The sequence below is a fragment of the Paramisgurnus dabryanus genome, chromosome 22 (assembly GCF_030506205.2).
Source record: "Paramisgurnus dabryanus chromosome 22, PD_genome_1.1, whole genome shotgun sequence".
In the NCBI taxonomy this organism is placed as follows: Eukaryota; Metazoa; Chordata; class Actinopteri; order Cypriniformes; family Cobitidae; genus Paramisgurnus; species Paramisgurnus dabryanus.
The window spans coordinates 32,101,224-32,124,111 of NC_133358.1; the positions used below are offsets into that span (position 1 = coordinate 32,101,224).

At 36.3% G+C, this 22,888-nt stretch overlaps 1 protein-coding gene across 8 annotated transcripts in view; it reads left to right on the forward strand.

Annotated features, from left to right (window-relative positions):
* Window positions 1–1,634: 1,634 nt before the first annotated feature.
* The window catches only part of LOC135740505 (uncharacterized), a 71,186-nt gene continuing 49,932 nt past the window's right edge, over window positions 1,635–22,888 (forward strand). For 6 of the 8 annotated variants that reach the window (XM_073813096.1, XM_065258892.1, XM_073813099.1 and 3 more), the window contains exons 1-3: window positions 1,635–1,750; window positions 21,101–21,273; window positions 21,787–21,843. In XM_073813096.1, coding sequence (XP_073669197.1) covers window positions 21,105–21,273; window positions 21,787–21,843 — 226 coding nt within the window. In that variant the 5' untranslated portion in view covers window positions 1,635–1,750; window positions 21,101–21,104. Of the gene's footprint in view, window positions 1,751–21,096; window positions 21,274–21,786; window positions 21,844–22,888 lie in introns of all 8 variants that reach the window. The other 2 variants (XM_065258891.1, XM_073813098.1) reach the window with 2 other exon arrangements.

Below are 22,888 nucleotides of genomic sequence, written 5' to 3' on the forward strand. Positions count from 1 at the left end.
ATACACAGAACACAATGTACTCATGAAGTGCACAGTGGGTGTGCATATGGATAGATGTACATTTAATATAAGTACAGATTAAATACAGTGCAGTTATGTTATCCCAGATAGGGCAGTATGTAGTTGTGAGTCCTGTATGTAGTTGTGGTGCAGTTATAAATCCGGTTTGATGTGTATTTATGGCAGAGATAGAGTGGGGATGTGCAATGTCTGTCAAATTTATTCAAAGATTAACTTATAGTACGTCATAAATGTTGTGTTGTAATACACTAAAAGTAATATAAGTTAAAATAGAAAATCTTTTAACTTAACTTAAGTGGAGATGTTGGACAAAGCAATTGATATTACAGATTAAATCAACATAAAATTAAGTTTATGGAACTAGAAATGTTAAGTAAAATAAAGTTAAGCTATTTTTGTTCAACTTAATAGTTAAAACATATCCTCAAAAAAATCATAATGTGAACTAATGCTTTTTTGTTAACACTAATGCCAACTTGATTTGTCTGTTACACCCACTAAAGGTTCATGTTAATACAACTTAACCTGTTTAGTTTCACACTGTGTTAAAACTAAAATGATTTCATGCAACGGGTTTCCATGCAATTTTCTAGTAAAGTCAAGTAATTCGAGGTTAAGAGTGTAGGCATTGCAACAATTTTTAGTTTAGGAATAGGTTATAAAAAATATTTTAAGCTGTAATCATATGTTTATAGATCTTCTTTATTGTATTTGAAAATATTCTGCATTTTTCACCAAATACAGTTCCTTCTCAAACAATTCAAGATGTTTGGTTACACTTTGTTTTGATAGTCCACTTTAGACATTCTAAAAAAATAACTTTGTCAACTAATTTTCTTTAATTTTCAACTCAACTAACTGTCATTAGAGTATTAGTAGACTGTTAGGGTTAGGGTTAGTTAAAAAGTTACTGATAATTAGTAAAATGTCTAAAATGGACTATCAAAATAAAATGCTACTGTGTTTTTATAAAACAAAATATTGCTACACTGTACTACATTATTTTAAATTTTCACTTTATTTTCCTTATCCATATGATAATATTTGAATCAATTTTAATAATATTATTATATATATTTGATGAATTTATTTTCTCTGTAAAGTTTATTCCCACTAATCAAACTAACAGAAGAGTCGTGAGACTTTAATCTGACCAGCAGGTGGCGACGTCCAACCTTCCATTGATTTCACTTTCACTTCAAGTATTCTGGTTTCTGTAACTATATGCATTATGGGGGCAGTATTGCTAAATATTACATATTAATACTTTTAAAGTTTTAGTACATTCTTCCGGCCATTATCCCACAATAAAACACGACATAAACTAAAGTACAGTCATTTATAAATGATAGAGTTAAATGATGTATTTTGCAACTTTCGGTTTCAATAAACCATTGAAAATTAAAGTATTGTATAAAATATAAAGTTTGTTTAATTATATATTCATTGGCTCTACTCTGGTCCGTATAAGGAGTCAAACTCTCTCATTGCCCGCGACGCTTGTCCGTCAAAAGTGCGCCAGTTGGACAGGCGACATCAGACGTGGAGACACGTTAACCGGCTTGTGATTGGAGGAAACACCTATCCGTTATCTTTTCCTGCTCTGTGATTGGCTAAGCCTGTCAAGGGCGGTGACGAGAGTCTGCGGTCAGTGAAGAGCGCAGGGCGGATCAGCGCGAGGCCGCAACGCTGACACACGCGCGAAAACTCTAACAACTCAACGAAAACGGTGAGAATAAACGCATTTCTAATCGGTAATGTCGTTATTTATATTCGTCTTTTCGAACCGAAAGTGTGACGTGTACGCGCGCCGGCGCAGGGCTGTTTGCGTGAGCGTGTGAGAGTGAGTGAACGGTTTGTGAATAAAGTGTGCGTGCGTGTGTTTGAAGAGTTGTTGTGTAAGTGTTTGTGTATTTTGTGGGTATGTGAGTGCGTAAAATGGGGTCAGTGAAGTGTGTGTAGTTTAGTGTCTGTGTATTTGTGACAAAAATGTGTGTCAGTGAAGTGTGTGTAGTTAAGTGTCGGTGTATAAAGTGCGTATTTGAGAATAATGTGTGTGTGTGTGAGTCAGTGTGTTGCTGAGTTGACAGGCTACACACACAAACACACACATACGCAGTGAACTTGTGTGTATTAACCTCTGATCAGATTGAATCAGATAATTCTGCTGCTGACATCAGATCAGTTCACACATCATATGTGTGCTTGTGTGTGATCACTGTATAATGTTGTAATACAGGCTGGTTTATCTTGCATGATGACATGTGGTCATTTTGATATTAATGTGTTTTACCGGCAACAGAATTGTCTATAAAAAAATATTATTTATTTATTTTAATGTTGTGTAAAGGAGGTGTTGTAATATTATAATTATTTGATTAATTTGCAAAACTTAAACAAAATGCGGGGTTGACTAGCAAACAATAATTTTAATGTCTGGAGAAAGTTGGTGACGTCTGTATGCTCTTTGGTCCCCAAAAATTTCCGTTAAACTGTCAGAGAGTCTTCAGTGTGAACACAAACGCGTCCTGTAAATGTTCTGGGATCACTCCCATAAAGAGGACCTAGAGTAACATTGCTGTAACGTTCACGGAAAGCATTCTGTGTGAACAAGAGGCAGAAATAATGCCGTAAGGGGCGTGCCGTAGTGAGGACGCACGTGTCATCGCAACCAGAAGTTATGGTTCAGCTCTTTGACACAAACGCAGATCAACATTCCCGACGAGAAATGTCGGGAAACTTGACTGAAGCAGAGATCAGGGAGCTCGTCACTATCAGCGCTGGAACTGATATCATTCACCAGGATAAAAGAACAGAGCATCATGCACTTCTTATGATCTTGTCATAAAATTAAATGCACGCGTGTGGTTTCTTGAGAGATAATTAGTAAACTAGTAAATACGTCACATGTCTTCACGCGATCTTTAAAGTATGTCTGTTAATGCACGCACAGATTCCAGAAAAAAAATTGGATTGACCAATATGGATTTTTTTGTGCCGATACCGATTTTTGATACAGGTTGACGATTTTCTTGAGGCGATACTGCTTTTGCTCACTCAATTTACATCAAAAAAATGACACACATTTAGAAATAGGATAAACAGGTGAGGTGCTATGGAACCATGAACTGTGCTCTACAGAATAAAGAGGAACTATCAGCAAAGGATATTAATTTCTAGCGCTTTACTACTACAAATATACATAGAGATGAGAAATAAAAACCCGCTTTGTCCAGCTATGATCAGCTGTTAGGCCAAGCTTTAATTGTTATCATGGAAAGGTTTGTTGTTTTTAGTCACTTGACCTGCAATCGCTTGCGGCTTCCTGTAAATAATGCCGGAAAAACACTATCGGCCGGCCGATATATCGGTCTATCACTAGTTTGAATGAACCAAAAATCAACGATACCGGATGCATTTTCCGTGCTTTTTCCGTAATCTCTGTGTGGAAAGGGCTTAAGAAGAGAGCAGAGAGATATTATGCTTTTTTTCCGCTGAGAAATAATAATCCAACTCTTTCTTTGAATGAGTAAATGAGTCCTGGTTTTGCAGATTATAATGTTATCTCTCTTTCATTAGACTTCTGCCTGCTGGATTTGCTGAATGTGTGAAAACGCATGTTTATTGTGCAGTATACGTGACGTAAAGGCTTTCTTTTAGATTATATTACGTTTTATTATATTTGTCTTAGTGATTTTATAGATACTGATCTATTTTTGTAGGCCAGACTGATCATTGAGTAAACATAATGTAAGATTTATAAATTGCCTTTAAAGTAAATTCATGTACAGTAATGTTTTTTGTATTCAGTTCTTGCCCGTTCTGTTGTTATAGGCCATAAAGAAGCACTAATCCTCACTAAACCATAGTTTAATCTGTGGAAAAAAAAGTGAATAGTTTATTTGACATGAATGTTTTGTGTGTGTGTGTGTTGAGCTCAGATTATTTACAAGGAAGAGATCATAGTACAGTGATTTCATAGGGTGTGTCTATGGAGGCATGTGTTCTCATAAAGGTGTAAATGTAAACAGTCAGAATCTGTGTGTTTGTGTGTCTGTGTTTGTCTGTATGTCTCCGTGTGTGTCTGTGTGTAAGGAGTGCTGAGTCACAAACCAAACACCCCCAACATGAGAGAGAGAGAGAGAGAGAGAGAGAGAGAGAGAGAGAGAGAGAGAGGAAATGTGAATGGTAAATGTCCTGCAATCTGTAGTTGTTGTTATTGATCTGTCAGTGTGTGATTATGTAAACTGTGTGTTGGAGGTCATTGCATGTCTCTGTTGCGTTGCTGTCTTCATAGCATACTGTCTAGTTAGTCCCTTTGGATTGAAGCACCTGACAGACGATTGTGAACTGTATGTAATAGATATTTATACCATGTGATGGTCTGGCCATCTATTCAGGGTGTATCCTGTCTGTGACCCGAGATGCTATGACCCTGCTGAGGACAAGTGGGTTCAGAATATGGATGGATTAAATATATTAAGTTTTGCAGTCTTATTTTTGTTAAAGTAATTGATTGAGTTTAAACTGCTGTGTTATCAACATGTTAAGTTTTTTTGTGGATTTGTATAGTCTCATCTAGGGCTGGGAAAAAAATCGATTTGATTTTAAAATCGAGTTGGCAGGTCAAATCGATTCATATTTTAAAAAAATCGATTTTTTTAGATTTTTTTCTCCCCCTCTGCAGTATAGAGCAGTACATACAGTGTTTCCCAAACATAGGCTCTACTGGGCATTCCGCCCAGGTAAAATGGACACGCCCAGGAAAAAAAATCACTTTACGAATTTCCGTATTTTCTGAACTCGACTGGATGACCCGTGTTTTGTTGAGAGAGCCCGTGAAGATGCACGCGTCATAAACTCATTATCCAGCGCATCATAAACTCATCATCCAGCGCGGCAAACTGGATCAACTGCAGCACATACTGAGGTAACTGAGCAGCCAGCGAACTACACTGCGACCAAAATGGTCGCATATGCTTATGTGCATATGTGTTTATAGCATCCAAGTTGGCTTCATTTTGCGTGCAAGCACGTTGTGTCTCTCCCGTTGAGTGTCCGTTCACGTGCTCTTCGTTTCTCAATGAATTGGGTGCGACGCGAAGCAAGCTCAGTGTCACATTGTATCCTTTATGTTTCTGAACTTGAGCAGAGTTTTACCATTAGAGGTCTTTCTTCCCTGAGAGGACCCGTACGGTTCCGGGTTTATATTAGAAATGGTCAGCCTGGTCCGGGTCGGTCCTAGTTTATTACTTTGAGTCCCAAGTATGATTAATATTGTGTGTAAAACCCGATTCGACCGGAGAACTGCCGTGAGCGCTACCTAAAGCTCGAGTGAAGTTTCAGCGTGCCTCCGGTTTCTATGGTGATGACAACTGGCTCTTGTTGCGCCCACGCGCTGCATTTTCTTTAATCCATTTTTTTATAATCTAATCTATACTATTAATAGACCATATCTTTTCTAAAATCTAAAAAGTTTGCACAGAGATTGTAGCAAAAAGCAGTGCTAATGTCAAGCCCATTGCACTGAACGAGCAAAGCTAAAGCTGACTCAGGATATAAAAAAACGCTAAGCTGTAATGTAAAGTCTGTCATCAGGACAGCAAGTAAACTTTTAAATCTGAAATAATGAGTGGATTAAGCTTTTTTAATCGGCAAAAGAGAAATAGAAAGCAGAAGCAGTAAAAGTGCCTATCTCTAGAAATTATTACCATTATAACATCAGTCACATTTATAATCTATAGACCTGCACTGTCTTTTAATATACTGTACATAGTATTGTATATATTGAGTTTGATAAAAGGGGTCGTCAAATTGCTTCATATACCAGTGCAAAAACAGAAAGTGTTTTCGTGGTGCTTTGACAAACAGTGTCAGCTTTGTTCATGACAAAGAAAGTTTGGGGTGGTTAGATTAATGAACTATAATGTGAAATTAATATTAATGTTCAATAATTCAAAGTATTGTGTTGTGTCACACATTATTAGTTCTGTGTCACATGTATAGTAGACCATTTTTTGTCAGTGGATTATAATGATTGCCCTTTTCACCAGCTACCACCACAAGTAAATTTCAGATCTGTGGGAAACACTGACATACATTTTGCATTCGCCAATCTTCATTCCTTCCCAATTTTTGTTGATGCATTTTAATTAAATATAATAAATATATATTTTAAAAATATATACAGTTTGCAATTATTTTGTTTTAAATGGGGTCGGGGAAAAAAAATCGATTCGAATCGTAAATCGAGTTTTTTATAAAAAAATCTCAGATTTTTTTATGGGGACGAATCGCCCAGCCCTAGTCTCATCTTCATGTGTTGTGAGCTGATCTTGGTTTCCATGGATTTATGGGTGGAGCTGAATGATTCCTCATTAATAATGTATGACTGTAAAGTGATAGAGGGGGTGGTGCGCTCTTAATGTGTCTTTTTTATTTCTAGGGTTTCTATGTGCAATACATTACATTAAAACATATAGATGTATACAGCTCTTAATGTTTCTGACAGTGTAGAGATTAGGAGAAATGTAATTTCTCTCTCTTGTTTGTGATTGGTTAAGACGAAACGTCACCTGGAAGTATGCATGTTGATAAGCGTTGCAAAGGGGTGGAAATATTCCAAAATGTAAACTTAACAGGAATTTATGGGAATTTTATATAAACTACCATATACAAAACATAAATTTGTGTTGGGCCGATAAATCAGCAGATGATGCTTGCTATGCTTTTCTAGGGACCTATAATTTCCGTGATCACGGAATCGCAGACGGAATTGCGGAATTGGCAAATTAACACGGAATCTAGTATTAACGCAAAATTTCGCAGAATTTTACATATTTTGAATAAAATTCTGTTTTTGTGTGGGAGAAGAACGTATGTCTGGGGGAAATGCAGACCGGGGAAAGTAAATCTGGGCGACCCACCCCCTCCCGTCGTTTCAGAACCCCTCCAAATCACTGAAACCATGGCAAAGCGGCTCCTTTTTTTACAGTCAATGATTTACACACGCGTCTCCAGGAAATTTTCTAGAAAGTTTCCAGCCATGGAAATTCCCAGATTTTTGCAACCCTAATGTTGATCCATACCTATTATTCCCCTAAAACACACAGGGTGGGTTGCACCAACAAGGATTAAATTAAGCAGAGTTTAGAGCTAATCTAGGGTTTGTTGATCTCAGTTTAATTTTAATTCGAGTTGTGTTGCACCACTTAAATTTAAACACAGATTAACAAATCTTAGATTAAAACTTTAAACTGTATTAAACCCTTCATCTGTGATTTATTTTGTCCGCCATGTTGAATTTTCCGGTGTTAATAAACAGCAACAATGTTGACGTTGTCATTCAAAAAGGAAATAAACAGTTTATGCAGGCAAAGGTAATGTAATTTTTCATTATTTTGATTTTAAATCACCTACATACGCCGGTAGGCTAATCTAAAGGTCTGATTCATATAAAAACATTTGACAATCTTTTAAAACAACTGTATTGATTAACAGATCAGGAAATATTGTGACAGGAAATATCGCAAAGCTCAGATATTGTGATATAATTAAAAAGATGTGTCGACGCATTTGTCATGAAGCGCCACCATGTGTCCGTTCATTCACTGTCGTTCGCCTGACTGGAGCGCGCGTGACAGAGGAGAAGCACATACGAGCATCGCTTTCAGCGGTGCTGTTAATAATATTTTTGAGCCGCCAAACACACTTTGTTGAGACGTTATAATAAACGCATCTTTGAATAGCGCCACCAAGCTCGCGGTATGTGTTTCTAATCATTCAACCAGACATTTAATTGTAAAAAAAAACATATTTAAACCTCCTCATATGCAAGTTTAAAGTTAATCCCTCACTGAGATTTAAAACAGAGTTTAAAGTAATGGAGCAACAGGATTAAAGATAATCTAGATTTACTGTAAGATTTAAACCTGGATCAAAATGACAGTTTAAATTTAAACCTGTTTATTTTTAAACAGGTTTAAAGTTTGGTGCAACGGAATTATTAAATAAGCTTTGATTTAAACCAGATTTAGGCTTAATCCTTGTTGGTGCAACCCACCCACAGTATACTTGATGTGAGTGTTATTGAGTTATTCGTAGGGTTCTGTTTGCTCCCCTGAGCTTTTGTGCTAAATGACTGTGATAGATTAGTGAAGATGTGTAATCTTGCTGACTGGCCATAGCGTAGCAATCTCAAAGCATTACTCCCAATCATCCGCTGGGACATCTCCAAAAAAAACATCATCATGATGCCCAAGTGAGAGAGAGATTTGAGATTGATGTGATGAACAGAACACATAACAGAGAAGAGAAGAGAGAGAGAGCTTGTTGATATTACACATTATGGTCTCTTGACCATGTGTCCTGTCATGATGTGTTGAGTTTGACAATGAGCAGCTGAGTTATAGTTAGTGACATGGTTTGATTTGAACAGAAATAGGTATTTTTATTGGAGGGTGCATAGATATTTTAAAGTATATCAGTATTTTTAGTATCAATATTCTTATTCCAAGCATCAGTATTTATTAAAGAAGATTTAGGTGCAGGGGCTGGTGGGTCGGTGTGTCTGCTGATAGTATTCTGTCCTGTTATAAAGTCAGTCCTATGCTTCGGTCTTAGGTGCACATTTAAATTGAGTCATAGCATAATCTTATGAACACGTTTACATATGAAAGACACGTGTGTGCATGACAGCGGTCGAATCTTGACTCCAGCTGGAGATTATTGATGAGTTGTGGCTGACCTGCTGTATTCATGTCAATTCTCAAAAGCATTTATCCTCTGATGATTTGACGGAGAAACAGATCAAACGCTGTGTTTTAATCTGAATATGCTGATTCATTCAAAACGAATGACTGGATGTAATTAGAGCTGCAACTATCGACTATTTTTTCAACCGATTAATCTATCGATTATTTGTTGATTAATCGAATAGTCTAATGATTTTTTTATACATATAATTCCCCAACAAATAATAAATGTAACATCTGCCATTAACGCTAACATTTTATTTAAGCATTTTCTTAATTAAACAAACACACAAACCAAAATTTTCAACATGAAAAATAAAGTGGCAGTGCCACTTTAAAAGAGGCATTATTCACCTTAAACAATAAAATAGGCATATATTAATATTTTAAACATTAGTTTATGATTAGTACATGCATTAACTCAGCATTAGTTCAGACTGAAGTAAAAATAAGTTCATTGTGATTCATGAACCCTTATATAAGATGTAATGGTTATATTATTACTGTTAATATTATTACTAACTGCATTCTCATTTAACTTTAACATTTAACTTTTCTTAAGTTCCGGGTAAAAAACAAGTTCAGTTAGTATGATCTTCTAATATTTTATAAACAGCGTTTACGCCGCTGTTACTTTAAATAAACGCATGTCAGGAATACCTTACAAGACGAGCTTCTGTAATATCTGCGCACATATTCGCAAAAAAGACGTTCATTGGGAACTCCGCACTGCCAGCTGGCTTTCAGTGCACGCGGGCACATGCCTATCAGTTCTCAATGTGACAGTAACTTATTATTTCATAACTTCTTAATATAAAAACATGTCCTGCTCTTTATTAACTGTTTCAACATACTGCCCAGAAGCGATGCAATGTCACGTCTGTCAGGCGTCTCGCAGCTCGTATTAAACGAAGATGTAAACGCAGCTGTATTAAGCACAATATGTATTGATTCTGTTGTTTATAGAGTAAGTATAAAAACTTACTGTAATAGTTCAAATTCTTACGCTGACGTCTCGTCATTTTGAGGTCGGAGAGCTCCAGGTTTTCTTCTTTTAAGATGATCATACACAGGTGTTGCGCTGCTGTGGTATGCCATTTCAGTTTTACACAGGATGTGTTTTATTTGGTCTCTGCTTAAATTATTCCCACACTTTTGAGCGCGTTCTGTCTGTTTGGTATTACACTTGTATCACCCGGTCGGAGCTGAAGCCGCCTTCATTTCAAAATGTAAACAGTGCGACGCATCGACGCATTTCCGGCAAATCGACGTAATTACGTAATCGACGTAATCGACTACGTCGACGCGTCGTTCCAGCCCTAGATGTAATAAAAAGTCGTCTAAACATTATGCAGCAATGGATGTTGCAAGCAGTTGTGACACGACCTCAGAAATAATATTGGTGCACTTTTTGACACACAGTTTTTTTTCTTAATGTGATTTGGAACACACTAATCCTAATCTAGAGCGAACAAAAAACATAATCTACATAACAGACTGCACAGTCGGCATATAAATATCTTCTTTATTTAGTTCGACATGTTTTTGTGGAGAAAGAAAACCATATTTATCCTACTTGCTCCGGTGAAAGCATGTTCTTCTGACTACAATAATGCTGGGGCTGTTCCGTGGTTATCTGGTTATAACAACAGATGAATCTAACAAGAATATCTGAATTTAACATTAAATTTATTTTAACATGAGCTGACTTTATACCTTATCGCTGACTGCAAAGTTACGAGCTTTACAAAGATGGAGCTATCGCTACTGTTGGAGGTTAAACAGCCATCTGCAGTTATCTGGTTCGTTTTCACAGGATATAATAAATGTTTTCCGTTTTGTTTCGTTCTCCGCGTCAGTCTCGTTTAGCTCTAAATTAACAAAATAAAGTCGGCTGTATAACACAAAGTTAACAAATCTCTCATGATGCAGCAAAGCACGTCTAAATAACAAAACCGGTGGACCAAAACAGACATCCCGGCATTAAAACTCGAAATATTTAAATTAGTATGTGATAGGGGTGTAACGGTGCGTGTATTCGAACCGGACCGTTTCGGTTCAGGGCTTTCGGCACGGTGCGCACGTGCACCGAAAGGCCGAATGCATTTTGTTTGCGCCTGTGCGGAACATAATACGTGCGTTTCCGCACGAACATATTAAGTGGCGGAAGTCTCCGCGTTCAGCGCAAGTCTTCTGTCAAACATATAACATAATTCGGCCCGCAGAAAGATTTTTATTTACTTAGTTGTATATCCGTTTGATTATTGATGTAAACGTTTACGTGTCGTATCTAAAAGCGCATGTTAAACGCGTGTCAACGCGCTGCTTTGTTCTTTCAAAAGTGCGTGAGAGGATGCACGTCTTTCGTTGCTACGCATTCATGAGACGCACTTTCTGTGACAGCAAGAATAAGGAATGCGTGATCAGATTTTTCATCTGCATATCACGTCAATCATATCATTGTCACAATGCGATCAGCTGGTCGGGACCGAGAAGAGCTGTAACCCGGGCTTACTCAGCTGTTACTCAGATGCGGAGGGGTTCGTAAGTAAAGTCACAGCTTACATTGACAACACAAGCAAAGATTAGGAGAAACGTGCAAAAGATCAAAGATGGCTATGTATGCAGCTCACTAATCTCAAAATGAGTGTATCATCATGTTGCTTGCTATGCAGTTACACATAGAGCAGTAATATTATTTTTATACAGAGATGGTACATAGCCAATTCAATTCTGTGAGTTAAACAATCCAAAATAAATCAAAACAGAAAATTTTTAGTGGCAAAAATGTAGGCTAATAGTTCATAAATGTATTCAGGAATTGAATTTGTTAGTTCAAGGTTTTAGTAGAAAAAGTTTAAGAGAAGGTTACCTTCTGTTATAAAATAATGTAAAAAATAACTTTGCAGTAGTATTTTATTTATAATTTTTTCATTTTATATATATTTTATCTGTTATATTTTAATAAAGTGTTTAAAAAAGTGTAAACAAATTGTAAAAAAAAGTTTAAAGTAATAAACAACCTGCAGTTTAATGTTTGCATTTCTCCCTTACTGTACCGAAAATGAACCGAACCGTGGCTTCAAAACCGGGGTTCGCACCGAACCGTGATTTTTGCGTACCGTTACACCCCTAGTATGTGATCTAAATTGCCAAAACAACCCAAAATGCATACAATTTTTTTATGTATATTTTACATTAAAGTCTGTAAAAGACACTACAGATATCATATATTACATTGAATGAAGCTGTTTGTGTGGTTTATCCTCTGTGATCTGGGGAGGAAGTTTTAAGTTCCTAAAGTTAAAGTAGGCCTATGTTTTCATTGTACATAAAGTGTCATGTCTCAGTCGAGCTTCCATATCTTCCAAGATATGTCCACTGGTACTGGATCAGTAAAATACACAGTTTGTATTCTGTTCAGTTGCTTATTTACACATGATGACAAAGTGATTTGTTTTTCATTGGTACACAGATCTTTGGACGTTCATCAGCTGTTTTTAGATCAGGTTTTTTTAAATGACCACATGGAAATATAACCTGTCTATAGCCAGTTTAATTTTACATAGTGAACACTTACAAACAACTGTGACATTGTTGATATTCATGCTCTGGGTGTGTGTTTCATAAATCCTCCAGTGAGACTTAAACCCCATGTCTTTAATATTATTAAAGCGGAAGTCGATCAAAAGTGAACGTTATCACTTTCATCCTTGTTTTTGCCATTATTTTACATTCAGTGCCTGTGTTATGATGATTTTACTACGGTAAATGTTTCAGAGGCTGTATCACAGAAACACAAGATCTCTTACGGCTCATCTCTTTATATCCTCACTGCCGTGTGAAACAGGCTGAAAAACAATACGAATGTAAGATGAGGGTTAAAGAGTCGATCATTGACTGATCATTAGATGACCCAGAGCGAGGTTACGGTGTAAATAGTAAATTCTGTATTTGTGCAGACTGTGATAAGACATAGAGGTGTTGTATGTTCAGTGTGTGTTCAACATGTGTGTGTGTTTAGTGTTGGGTTGAGCTGTGATTATGAGTCACAGACGAGTTCCCCACCAAACTGGCAGTGGTGTCACGTTAGGGAATTTCAAGCATTCCTGGAACGTTGGGAGGCTCTTATACACACACACACCCTGAGGCCAGAAACATACTCTATGCAAATATGCAAACACAGTTGTGAATGGTTGGAAAGTGTGCTTTCCTGTTATACATTCTCAGTTTGTGTTATTACGGTTTTGTGCTCGTAACAGACCTCGTACTCAATGAGGCGATAACCGTTCCTTTAAATGTGTGTGCTGGATTGTAGGGCTGCAACAACTAATCGATAAAATTAGATAATGAAATTTGTTGTCAACGAAAAATCTAATTGATTAACATTTGTTTTATCCGATTAGTCGATTAATCGGAAAAATAATCGCCCGATTAATCGATTATGAAAATAATTGTTAGTTGCAGCCCTACTATATATTTTCAGGAATGTTAAATTTCATTAAAATGATTAATTTAATTATGTAAGGAATAATTGGCTATTGACTAAAATTTAATACATTTGAAATACATTGAAAAATAATTAATACTCATGGAACATTTCTCAACCTCAGAATAAAGCATTCAACACCCCCATGGTATAATTATTATTAAGTCCACGTAAGATACCACTGCAGTCATTGCTAGGATGTACATCACAGTTCAAAATCATTTTGATCTGAAAGCATATGGATGCATGATTGACCAAAGTTGGGCGAAATGTAAAATAATTGTGCCGTATGGTCTTCAGGGGTTCATCATTGTGAATGATCATGGCACTCTCTTCAATTTAAAAGCTTTTAAAAGTTAAAATAACTCTCCTATGAGAGTAAAACATGAGCGTATTGTCAACAGTTGTTGTTTGATCCATCACGTTGTGTTACAGCATATGTGATTATTAGCAGAGAGAAAAACAGAAGTTATATAAGGAACAGAGAAGCTGACTCAGTAGAATATGAAATACAGATCTGCAATATTTTTTTAAGAGCCGTATTATATTTTTGAAGATGTAGCCAAACAGGAACCTGTGAGCATTTGCATTTCATTATTTAAAATAAGACGACAAATCAGACCTTCTGAAAAATCTTGATGAATGCCTTCAAGCACAGAAATTTGTTTTAAAACCTGCAGAGCTTCCAATCCAGTCAGATTTGTTGTGTAGGAATGAGGTAAAGTTAGATTACAAAAGTAATGACATTGCTGAAGACGTGTGGGTGAAGTTAACCAGTATGATTTGGCTAAATTACAGACATTTTACCCTAAATGATATTAAGCCATCTGGAAGCAGTTATACCACCCGTGGTGGGCACATTTAAAGGGACACAAGGCAGCATTTTTATGTTAATAAATCATCTTCATAAGTCGGTATATGGTTAAATGACTCATTACATGACGAATGAAGACTCTCTCGCCCGCCCCTACCGTCTGTAGGAAGAATACCCCACTTGCAAGTTCGCTGTATCCGACCCGGTGTCCTTCAGTCTCGTATAGTCTTAGATATAGAACGCATTTACTCCCAGACACTAGGGGGAGCTAGTAGAGAGATAATACTCAGACTTGCCTTGTGTGCCTTTAAAGTAAACAATAAAATCATTACAGACAAGACTCAGAAACGACATTGGTGTCTGCATTTGTCTTTGAAAGACCAAAACACAGATGAAATGCATGTCTATGACACATTGTCTATAGAGTGTTAATGTAGTGTGTGTATTTGAGTCTCATATAGGGCCTTTTTACACCTGGTCACTTCATGCGTTTTCTCTGATCGGATAGCTATCTGATTTGTTAAAACTGTTCCATTTACATTTGGCCACATAAATGCGTCTTGGCAAAACGAATATGAATCCGATATTTTACCCCCGCCCAAAATGCAAATACACTATTTATTACTCCGCCTTAAAAAACTTAAGATGACGTTTACGCAACAATATGCAGCACTTACTGTATGTTGTACTGTATGTTGGGCAGGGGACGCGCGTCTCCTTGCTCGGCATGAGCTGAAGCGCGCAGTACAGCACACAAGGAGAGTGACAGCGCGATGATTTAATGCAGGTCCATGACGGGAAAAGCATTCACAAAACTCTCTCTTAACGTTATATTTCTTTGTTTCATATCATTAGAGTTTGTCATTAGACTCTTTTATTGATTCTAGGAAGCTTTTTTACCCGCTGTCATCACTCCATAAAGCAATAGGCGTGTCACCTTTGTTTGTTTGGCGCTCTTCCAGCTTACTTGCGAGTGACGTGTTTACGTTTGGGAGGAGTAAAGCGCGACGTATGTGGTTTCATCAACCAGATGCATTTACACTTCTCTGAAATGCGTCCCAGACCACCTCCTGAAGTGGTTTGAGCGATCGGATTTAAATCCGTCTCGAAATCGTTTCAGAGGGCATTTACACCTGGTCTTTTTATGATCAGATAGCTATCCGATCAGAGAAAACGCATGAAGTGACCAGGTGTAAAAAGCCCCATAGATGATGTAATACTCGGATTCAGATGTAATAAACTCATCTCTTCTAAAAACATTTGTCTTCAATGCACTTTCAGAACAAGGAAAAGAAAATACATTGTATTCAACTCCATTCAGGTTTATATTTGATCTGTGTTGTATATGTTTGTATATGTTTTGGATTGCTTTAGTCTGTTCAGGCTGTTGCGTGCTAGATTTGAATTTGTGTTGCCCTTCACAGCTCAATGTGTTTTGTTTTTAGGGATGCACCGATAACACTTTTTTGAAATACGAGTATGAGTACGAGTACTTGCATTTCAGTACGTGCCGATACCGAGTACTTAATAAAAAAACATGATTTAAATTTACAGGTAACAGCTTTAGTCATATAATTTAACAAAAAAACAAAGGACAAGTTTTCCAGTTTGTTGTAAACTCTGCCTCTTTGGACAACACAAGAGGCATTAACCCCTTACACGCCACTCAAACATAGACATTTCTCAGACCGTGGTATCGATTCCAGGTATCGGGGGCATTTTAACGAGTACGAGTACTTTAGAAAATGTGGGATCGAGGCCAATACCAGTATCCGTATCGGTGCATCCCTATTTGTTTTCTTTGTTAATGGCTTATTTAATTATTCATTATAGAAGCTATGGCTACAATTAGGGGAGTAACTGTACAAAATTCATGGTTTTTAATTATTTTCAATTATTTTGGTACAATTGGGGGGGAAAAGTGAAACATAAAATTACTTAGTTTATTTTTGATGTTTGTAAACATCAACATTTGTAAACATAAACAGTTTACATTTTTAAAAAACAATTTTAAATAAAACACCTGCTTGGTTTAAATAAATGAAAATAACAAAAATGAAAGAATAATGGAAATTGCCATGCAACTTTCTACTCTAAAAATGGTTGTCCCGCCTCCGTGATTTCCTGATTGGTCCACTGTTCTGGGACTGACATTGATGAGCTGCGCTGTGAAAAAGTTGAATTTTTTTAACTTGACACAATATCTTAAAAACGTGGTGGTCATATACAAGATGTTGCAAAAGATGTGAGTCGTGCACGTAATGGTCAAACATGTTCGTCTACTGCGTGTTTACATAAAGAAACAATGGAAAAGTAGCGCAGCTATAAGAAAAACACATTTGATAAATGGCAACCTAACGAGAAGTCCTGTACCGAAATGATTCTGTATAAATAGGTGTACTGTAACGGTATGAGATTTTGACGTGATAAAGATAACCGTCTCAGAAAATAGATAAAAAACACGGTTTCACGGTATATGCTTAAACAATCATTATTATTATTATTATTATTATTATTATAGAAACATAAGCTATAATGACCCTTAAATAAATGAAAACAAGTAGGATTTTTGTGTTGGACATATGGTTTATTGTATCAAACTTTTTCTTAAAAAAAAAAAATTATGAAAGTATGAGTCTACTAATTAAAAAAATATAAAGATAAAGTAAAGCAGCACATCTCGCATTTGAATAAAATAAGGAATAAGTTATTTCTCTTTAGATTAGACAAAAATATACCAGGAAAAGCAAAGGCCAGGGCCATTTTCGGATACCCAAAGTATTCCCATACTGCAGATTTTAAGTCTAAGCAGTTGAAAAAAGTTGCATATGTGCAGCAGCGCAGGTTAGATCTGCTTTAATTTTTGCCCAAAACCATGGATAAGCAAATGTTCAGTACAGTATTGTCTTGTATGTCAGTACATGAAGAATGAATGAAAGTGTTTGTGTGTGTTTCTAATGTCAGATAAAGTGTGTGTGTGTGTGTGTGTGTGTGTGTCACTTTAGATAGTATCTGTGTGTTTGGATTCCTGACACACCCGTGATTCAAACTCATGTGTGCAGAAAATTTTGGGGAAAGTTTGCCTGTCTGTCTGTGTGTGTGTGTACATGCGTTTGTGCATTTGTGTAAGGACTCAGCATACCTGTGTGTGTTTGTGTATTTGCTCTGTATTTACTCTAGTAGTTAATCAAACACACTTATCTCTACCGGTGACCTCACTTGGCCAGAGAGTTTTAGTCAGGTTTATTAAATAAAATTGCCGGTTGAAACCCACTCTTTAGCCCAGTTTCCTTCCTTTGTTCAAACATAATGACTTCCGATGCGCTCCGCCACATTTTATTAGGCTCACAGCCAGAATAACTCGTCTTGTTTGTAATGGCTTGAACCAGTGCGCCCAGTGCAATGTTGTGTAATCAGACAATGTTTTCCTAGAGTCTGATCCACTTTGCCAGAAAACATGTGTTTAATGATGAATCTCACCACTGGGACTTGCAGTAAATTTAGACATTGAAAGCACAAATATAGACACAGTTTGGCTGGGAAACATGATTCAACAGGTTTATAAAGAATAGTTGCTGTGGTCATAATCTTACAAAAAATGTTTGGTTAAATATTTTAGTCCCAGAATGTGATGCTAAAATTACCAACTATTGTCTCGTATGTGTCTCCAAAGGTCGCATGCTCACAAGGCGTTGTGTGACCTCATGACTGTTGTCATTAAACACTGTGTACTGGTTTGTTTGTGTTGCCCGGATCTGATCCGGGCTCTCGGGTGAACTGGAGACTCCATTGCTGTTTTTAGGCATTAGTTTGTCTGATGATTGCAGTCATCTCACAATAGTTTGATGATCTCATGAAGTTCTTCTATTGCATGTTACGAGTGCAATAGTGAAAGTTCAAAATACCGCTTGAATACACCCACTTCCTGTCTGAAAGACTTTTCTTTTTCTCCAGAAAGTTCTGTTCATCTTTCTGATACGTCACCACTAGAGGACATCATACAGACTGTGACTCAGGACTGTGAATCATGATACATGAAAAAAATTATAAAACACAGAAAATGGGAGAAGTATTAATAAATATATATATATATATATATTATAAAAAAAGAATTTATAATATCAGAATATATGGTATTAATGTACTCTTACATACTTAATAGACCTTTAAATTAGGGGTAATAATTGGACACAGTACTATACGATATCGATTCTCTCAGCCAGCTATGCGGTTTCGATTCAGGAGCAAATACAACTCAGTCTGTCGCCCTGTTGATTTCAAACCAAGGCTGTGAGGGATGGACGTCCAGAGCGGGCACTTTAAACCTATTGTTTTTATCAGAATGCTGCTCATTCAGCCAATAAAACACAGAAAATAATTTTCAAATTTGCACTGCACAAGAACCTCAGAAATCATGTATTTGTTATAATGAGAAGGGACATATGACTTAATTTTGAGATAAAAGCAGCGCAATGTGTACATAAAATCTGTTTTGTTACTAGCCTATTGGCTAATTGCTAATTTCTAATAAGCATGCTTATTTTTAAGCATGATTGTTTTTTATTGTTTTGATCTAAATGACCAGCATGCTGAAACAAAACAATAGGTTTAAATTGCACGCTCTGGCGTCCATCCCTCACAGCCTTGGTTTAGAATCAACATGGCGGCAGACCGAATAAGGTGTATTGATTGATTTATTGATATTTGGACAGCATCTGATGGAAGACACAACATTTTCTGTGTCTTTTCGCTGCAACAACCGTTTTGTTTCCCAATCTGAGGCAAAGGCAGACAATATTGACAGTAAATAAAAATGCACGCTTTGGCAGAAATTGCATAGATGGATGTTACGTAACGTAAACATGTGGGGTATCAAAATAATGGTACCTAATATTTTGCATGTGGCATTTGTGCAACTTCTCGTTAGACATTTGATCGATGCATCAATCTGTATCAATGTGTTGTTACACCCCTGCTGTATGAAATGTTTTTAACTGTTTTATTAACTATGATTTTAATATTAACTCTTCATGCAGATAATTTTGCTAGTGTTCACTTTTATAATATATGCAATAATACCATGTATTCAGTACTCTATAACACGTCCATAATACACACTGTATGAGTTTTTAACAGAGTTGCTGATTTAATCAGATGTCTGTGTTTGTGATGGACGTTCATCCTTTGGTGTCCCACAGTGATAATCCCGCTGTCAAACACTACAGTCACATGTTTAATCTCTGTGGTTTAGGAAAGCACAAGCAAAATATCTTGAGATTATACGTCACAGCTAGGGTAATACACATTGAGTTTTGGTAGTATATCTGTATACAGTATGAGTCAATACCATCTATATCCGTATGGCCTGATATGACCCTCTTTGATTGCAACAGAAGCTCTGTTATGACTGAGCAAAGACATAAGCTTGTTGTGCACATGTTGTGCAGCTGTATATAAAACAGGAATAGAAACCCTGTTTTTGAGTTTTATTTTTATTGTAAACAGTACACACATCATTCCCCGCCAGTTTTTTAAAAAAAAAGTTTTACAAAATGTCTTCAATAAAATCTTCTATATTTATAGAAACATGCAAATATATCAAATGAAAGAACAGACCCCTGCTTTCAAACAAACAATCAAAAAATAAACAAAAAAAAGTATCCTATCTTCATTTACTTAGTTCTCTTTTTATCACCTCCCAAATATGGATAGGTTTCTTCAAAAATACAAAATTTTGAGCAAAAAGCTGAAATAATTGCATTTTTGTAAAGGACTTTTGTTAGAAATCAGATTCGGAGTGATGATCAAAACATACACAGAGTTTTTTATTTTGTTAAATTAGTTGATGCTTCAGTTTTTATAAGTTGGGTAAGAGCGCCACCTAGTGGATAATAGCAGAATTATAGATTACAGTAAAAAACGTCAGTGGCAGGGAAGTGTTTTTTTCATTATTGATGAGATAACTCCGCAATGGTGGGGAAAGAGTTAATAAATGTGTTTATGACCGATCCCACACGAGGCTTTGTTTTTGGTACCATACAATAAAAAAAAAAAAATGTATTTACATATTATGTAGGGCATCGATTCAGATGTTCCAGATCGATACAAATTCGATTCACAAGCTATCAAATCGATTCGATTCCGATTCTCGATTCCAGTTCTTGGGATGCTTCCATAACTCTTACTTTTAATGTTAAGGTGGCATCAACATTGATGAAGCACCTAAAACCGCCATTTTAAGCACTGAATGAAAGAATGACAGGCTCCTTGGTAACATCGCGCAAGGCAAAAAAGAGTGTGACATCTAGTAAAGAAGAATAGTAATTTGATTAACGTTAATCTTACATTCATTGTTTGCAAGCAAAAATATAAAAAAAAATCGATTCTGCTCTTTGAGAATCGATTCTGAATTGACCACGTATAAAAAAAACGATTAATCGAAAAATCTATTTTTTACCCAGCCCTAATATTATGTATTATCGAATGCATATTATTGCCTTTTATGTGTACTTTAGTGATTCATACTGCAAAATGTATTTGATTTACCAATAAAGAACAATACATATACATTAAATACATGCACACATCTCCGTAGCCAAGCCATTTAAACTTTTAATCCATCTAAAAAATAAACGTAACATGATGAAAATGCTATAAGAAACATTACACTAAAAGGAAACATAGGGGGAACAGACTTTGACAGAACACCGGATCCATAACACCGCTTCTGCAGACACTTTCTTACACCAGTTGGGCTCCGCCCACAAAATACATCATCTCTGTTACAAACACACAATAGGTCTATAAGATTGTGATAACAGATATGATGCACATGAATCCAATGCTTTAAGTACAAAAATGATTTAAATGAATAAGTTTGTCATGATGCATTAAAGACACAGACCTCTTAAGTATTTTAAATGAGTGCACTTTGTTTTAACTGTTTCCTTTTGCAGAAATTTGAATATGACAGCCTTTTATGTTATTTTTACTAAATGTGTTATGACTCTGTGTTACAGTAAGAATCATGGCAGATCTGAGTTTAACCGACGCTCTGAACGACAGCGTTCCTGATGTGGAGAAGGAGGTGGAAAGAGATTTTGTGGCCACTCTGGAGGCGGAGAGTTTTGATGATCAGGTCGGTGAGATGGTGGGCAAGACGGATTACATCCCACTGTTAGACAATGATGGGAAGGGTGAGTCTGAATTACTCAATGAAAACATCAGACATGTAATGCAATACTATGTGAATCACTATAGAAGTTTTGTTGTGGAGTATGGAGGTGAGGGATGTTGTAGTATCAGTATGTTTTTTCTCAACAATAACATAATGCATCGGATTGAGACATTCTGGTAAACAGTCTGGTTTTATTAAATCTGAGTTATTATTTGTGATGAATCCCTTTGAAGAGAAAGACTATTTGTGTCAAGATGAAAGATATTTGCAGACATGTCTTCTGTTTAAATAAGTGACAATGTTTATTGTATGCATGTCTGTGAAATAAGAGCAGGACGCTCCCAATGCATCTGTGCTCAACATCAACGTTATTTACGGCGTCAATCTTTTGTTGACGGGGGTCCGGCTGTTTGCATTGAGTAAATGGTCTGCTTGACATCAATCTGGTGTCTGGTTTTGAAGTTTTATTTGCTCGGATGTCTCTGATTGTTAAGTACATCTGTGTGTGTGTGTTTGTGTGTACGATGAGCAGATCCCAGTACAGTAGCAGAGAACAGAGATCAGAAAGCCCAAGGGGCTCAGAACCTTGGTAAGATACCTCAAAAACTTATCATCGCCCTGATTCAGTTTTTGGGTGTCACTTCATGTTTCCTCATCTTATGGTTTTTTATTTTCAGCTTTGCCATTATTTTCAGTTTTGTGGTAGTTTATCATGATATGTTATTATTTGTGCTTTGGTTTGGTAGAAAGCCACTTTCAGCGGGTGTATTTTACTCTGTTGTTTAATCTAAATGATGCAATAAACACACACATTAGGATTTGAAAGATTTGAAAGATATTGACATGAATATGTATTGGCCAAATATTTAATGTTGACTAATCAGTTCAGTATGCAAACATTAAGATAATGAACAATGATTACATTGGCAAACAGCATCTGTCTCATTAAAATCAATGAAGTATTAGACGTCACTGATTATAACAAAAGTAGTAACAAAAGACATTAGAGAGACAGTGTAGGGAAGTTTTACAACCTGAATGTTTAGAAATGCCAACATAAGACTGAAGTTAGATGAGCTTTGTATGTTAAGGAGCTAAATTTAATGGGAGTGTAATGCTGCGTACACCAAACGTGAAGCTTCTTATTCGCAACTTCTTATTCGCAACGTCTTATTCGCAACGTCTTATTCGCAACGTCTTATTCGCAACGTCTTATTCGCATGTTTGGATTGATTTTGTATGTAATCTACTCACGCAAATCGTTGGATTCGCATTTGTTGTGTAGCCCCATAAGAGATTAACAGGCAGGTGATTGATAACTGATGATGGATGTAGATTGTAAGTCAATACAGTCAAACACTTACGAGCTCTTTGTAAATCTATCAGTTGTGTTTGCTCAATAAGAGTTTTGATGATAGATCTTTACAACTTTATTTACACTGTCACGTAACTAAAGCAAACATACAAATTACTATTGATACTGACTCACCCATACTAACATGTTTACTCAGTGATAAGAATAACTATGTATATGAATATAATACACAGGTGTCCATTATGTATTAAACATGTTTCGTGTTTGTGTTAAAATACAGTTTGGGATGAGTGGAAAGTTTCTGTGGTAATCCATAGAT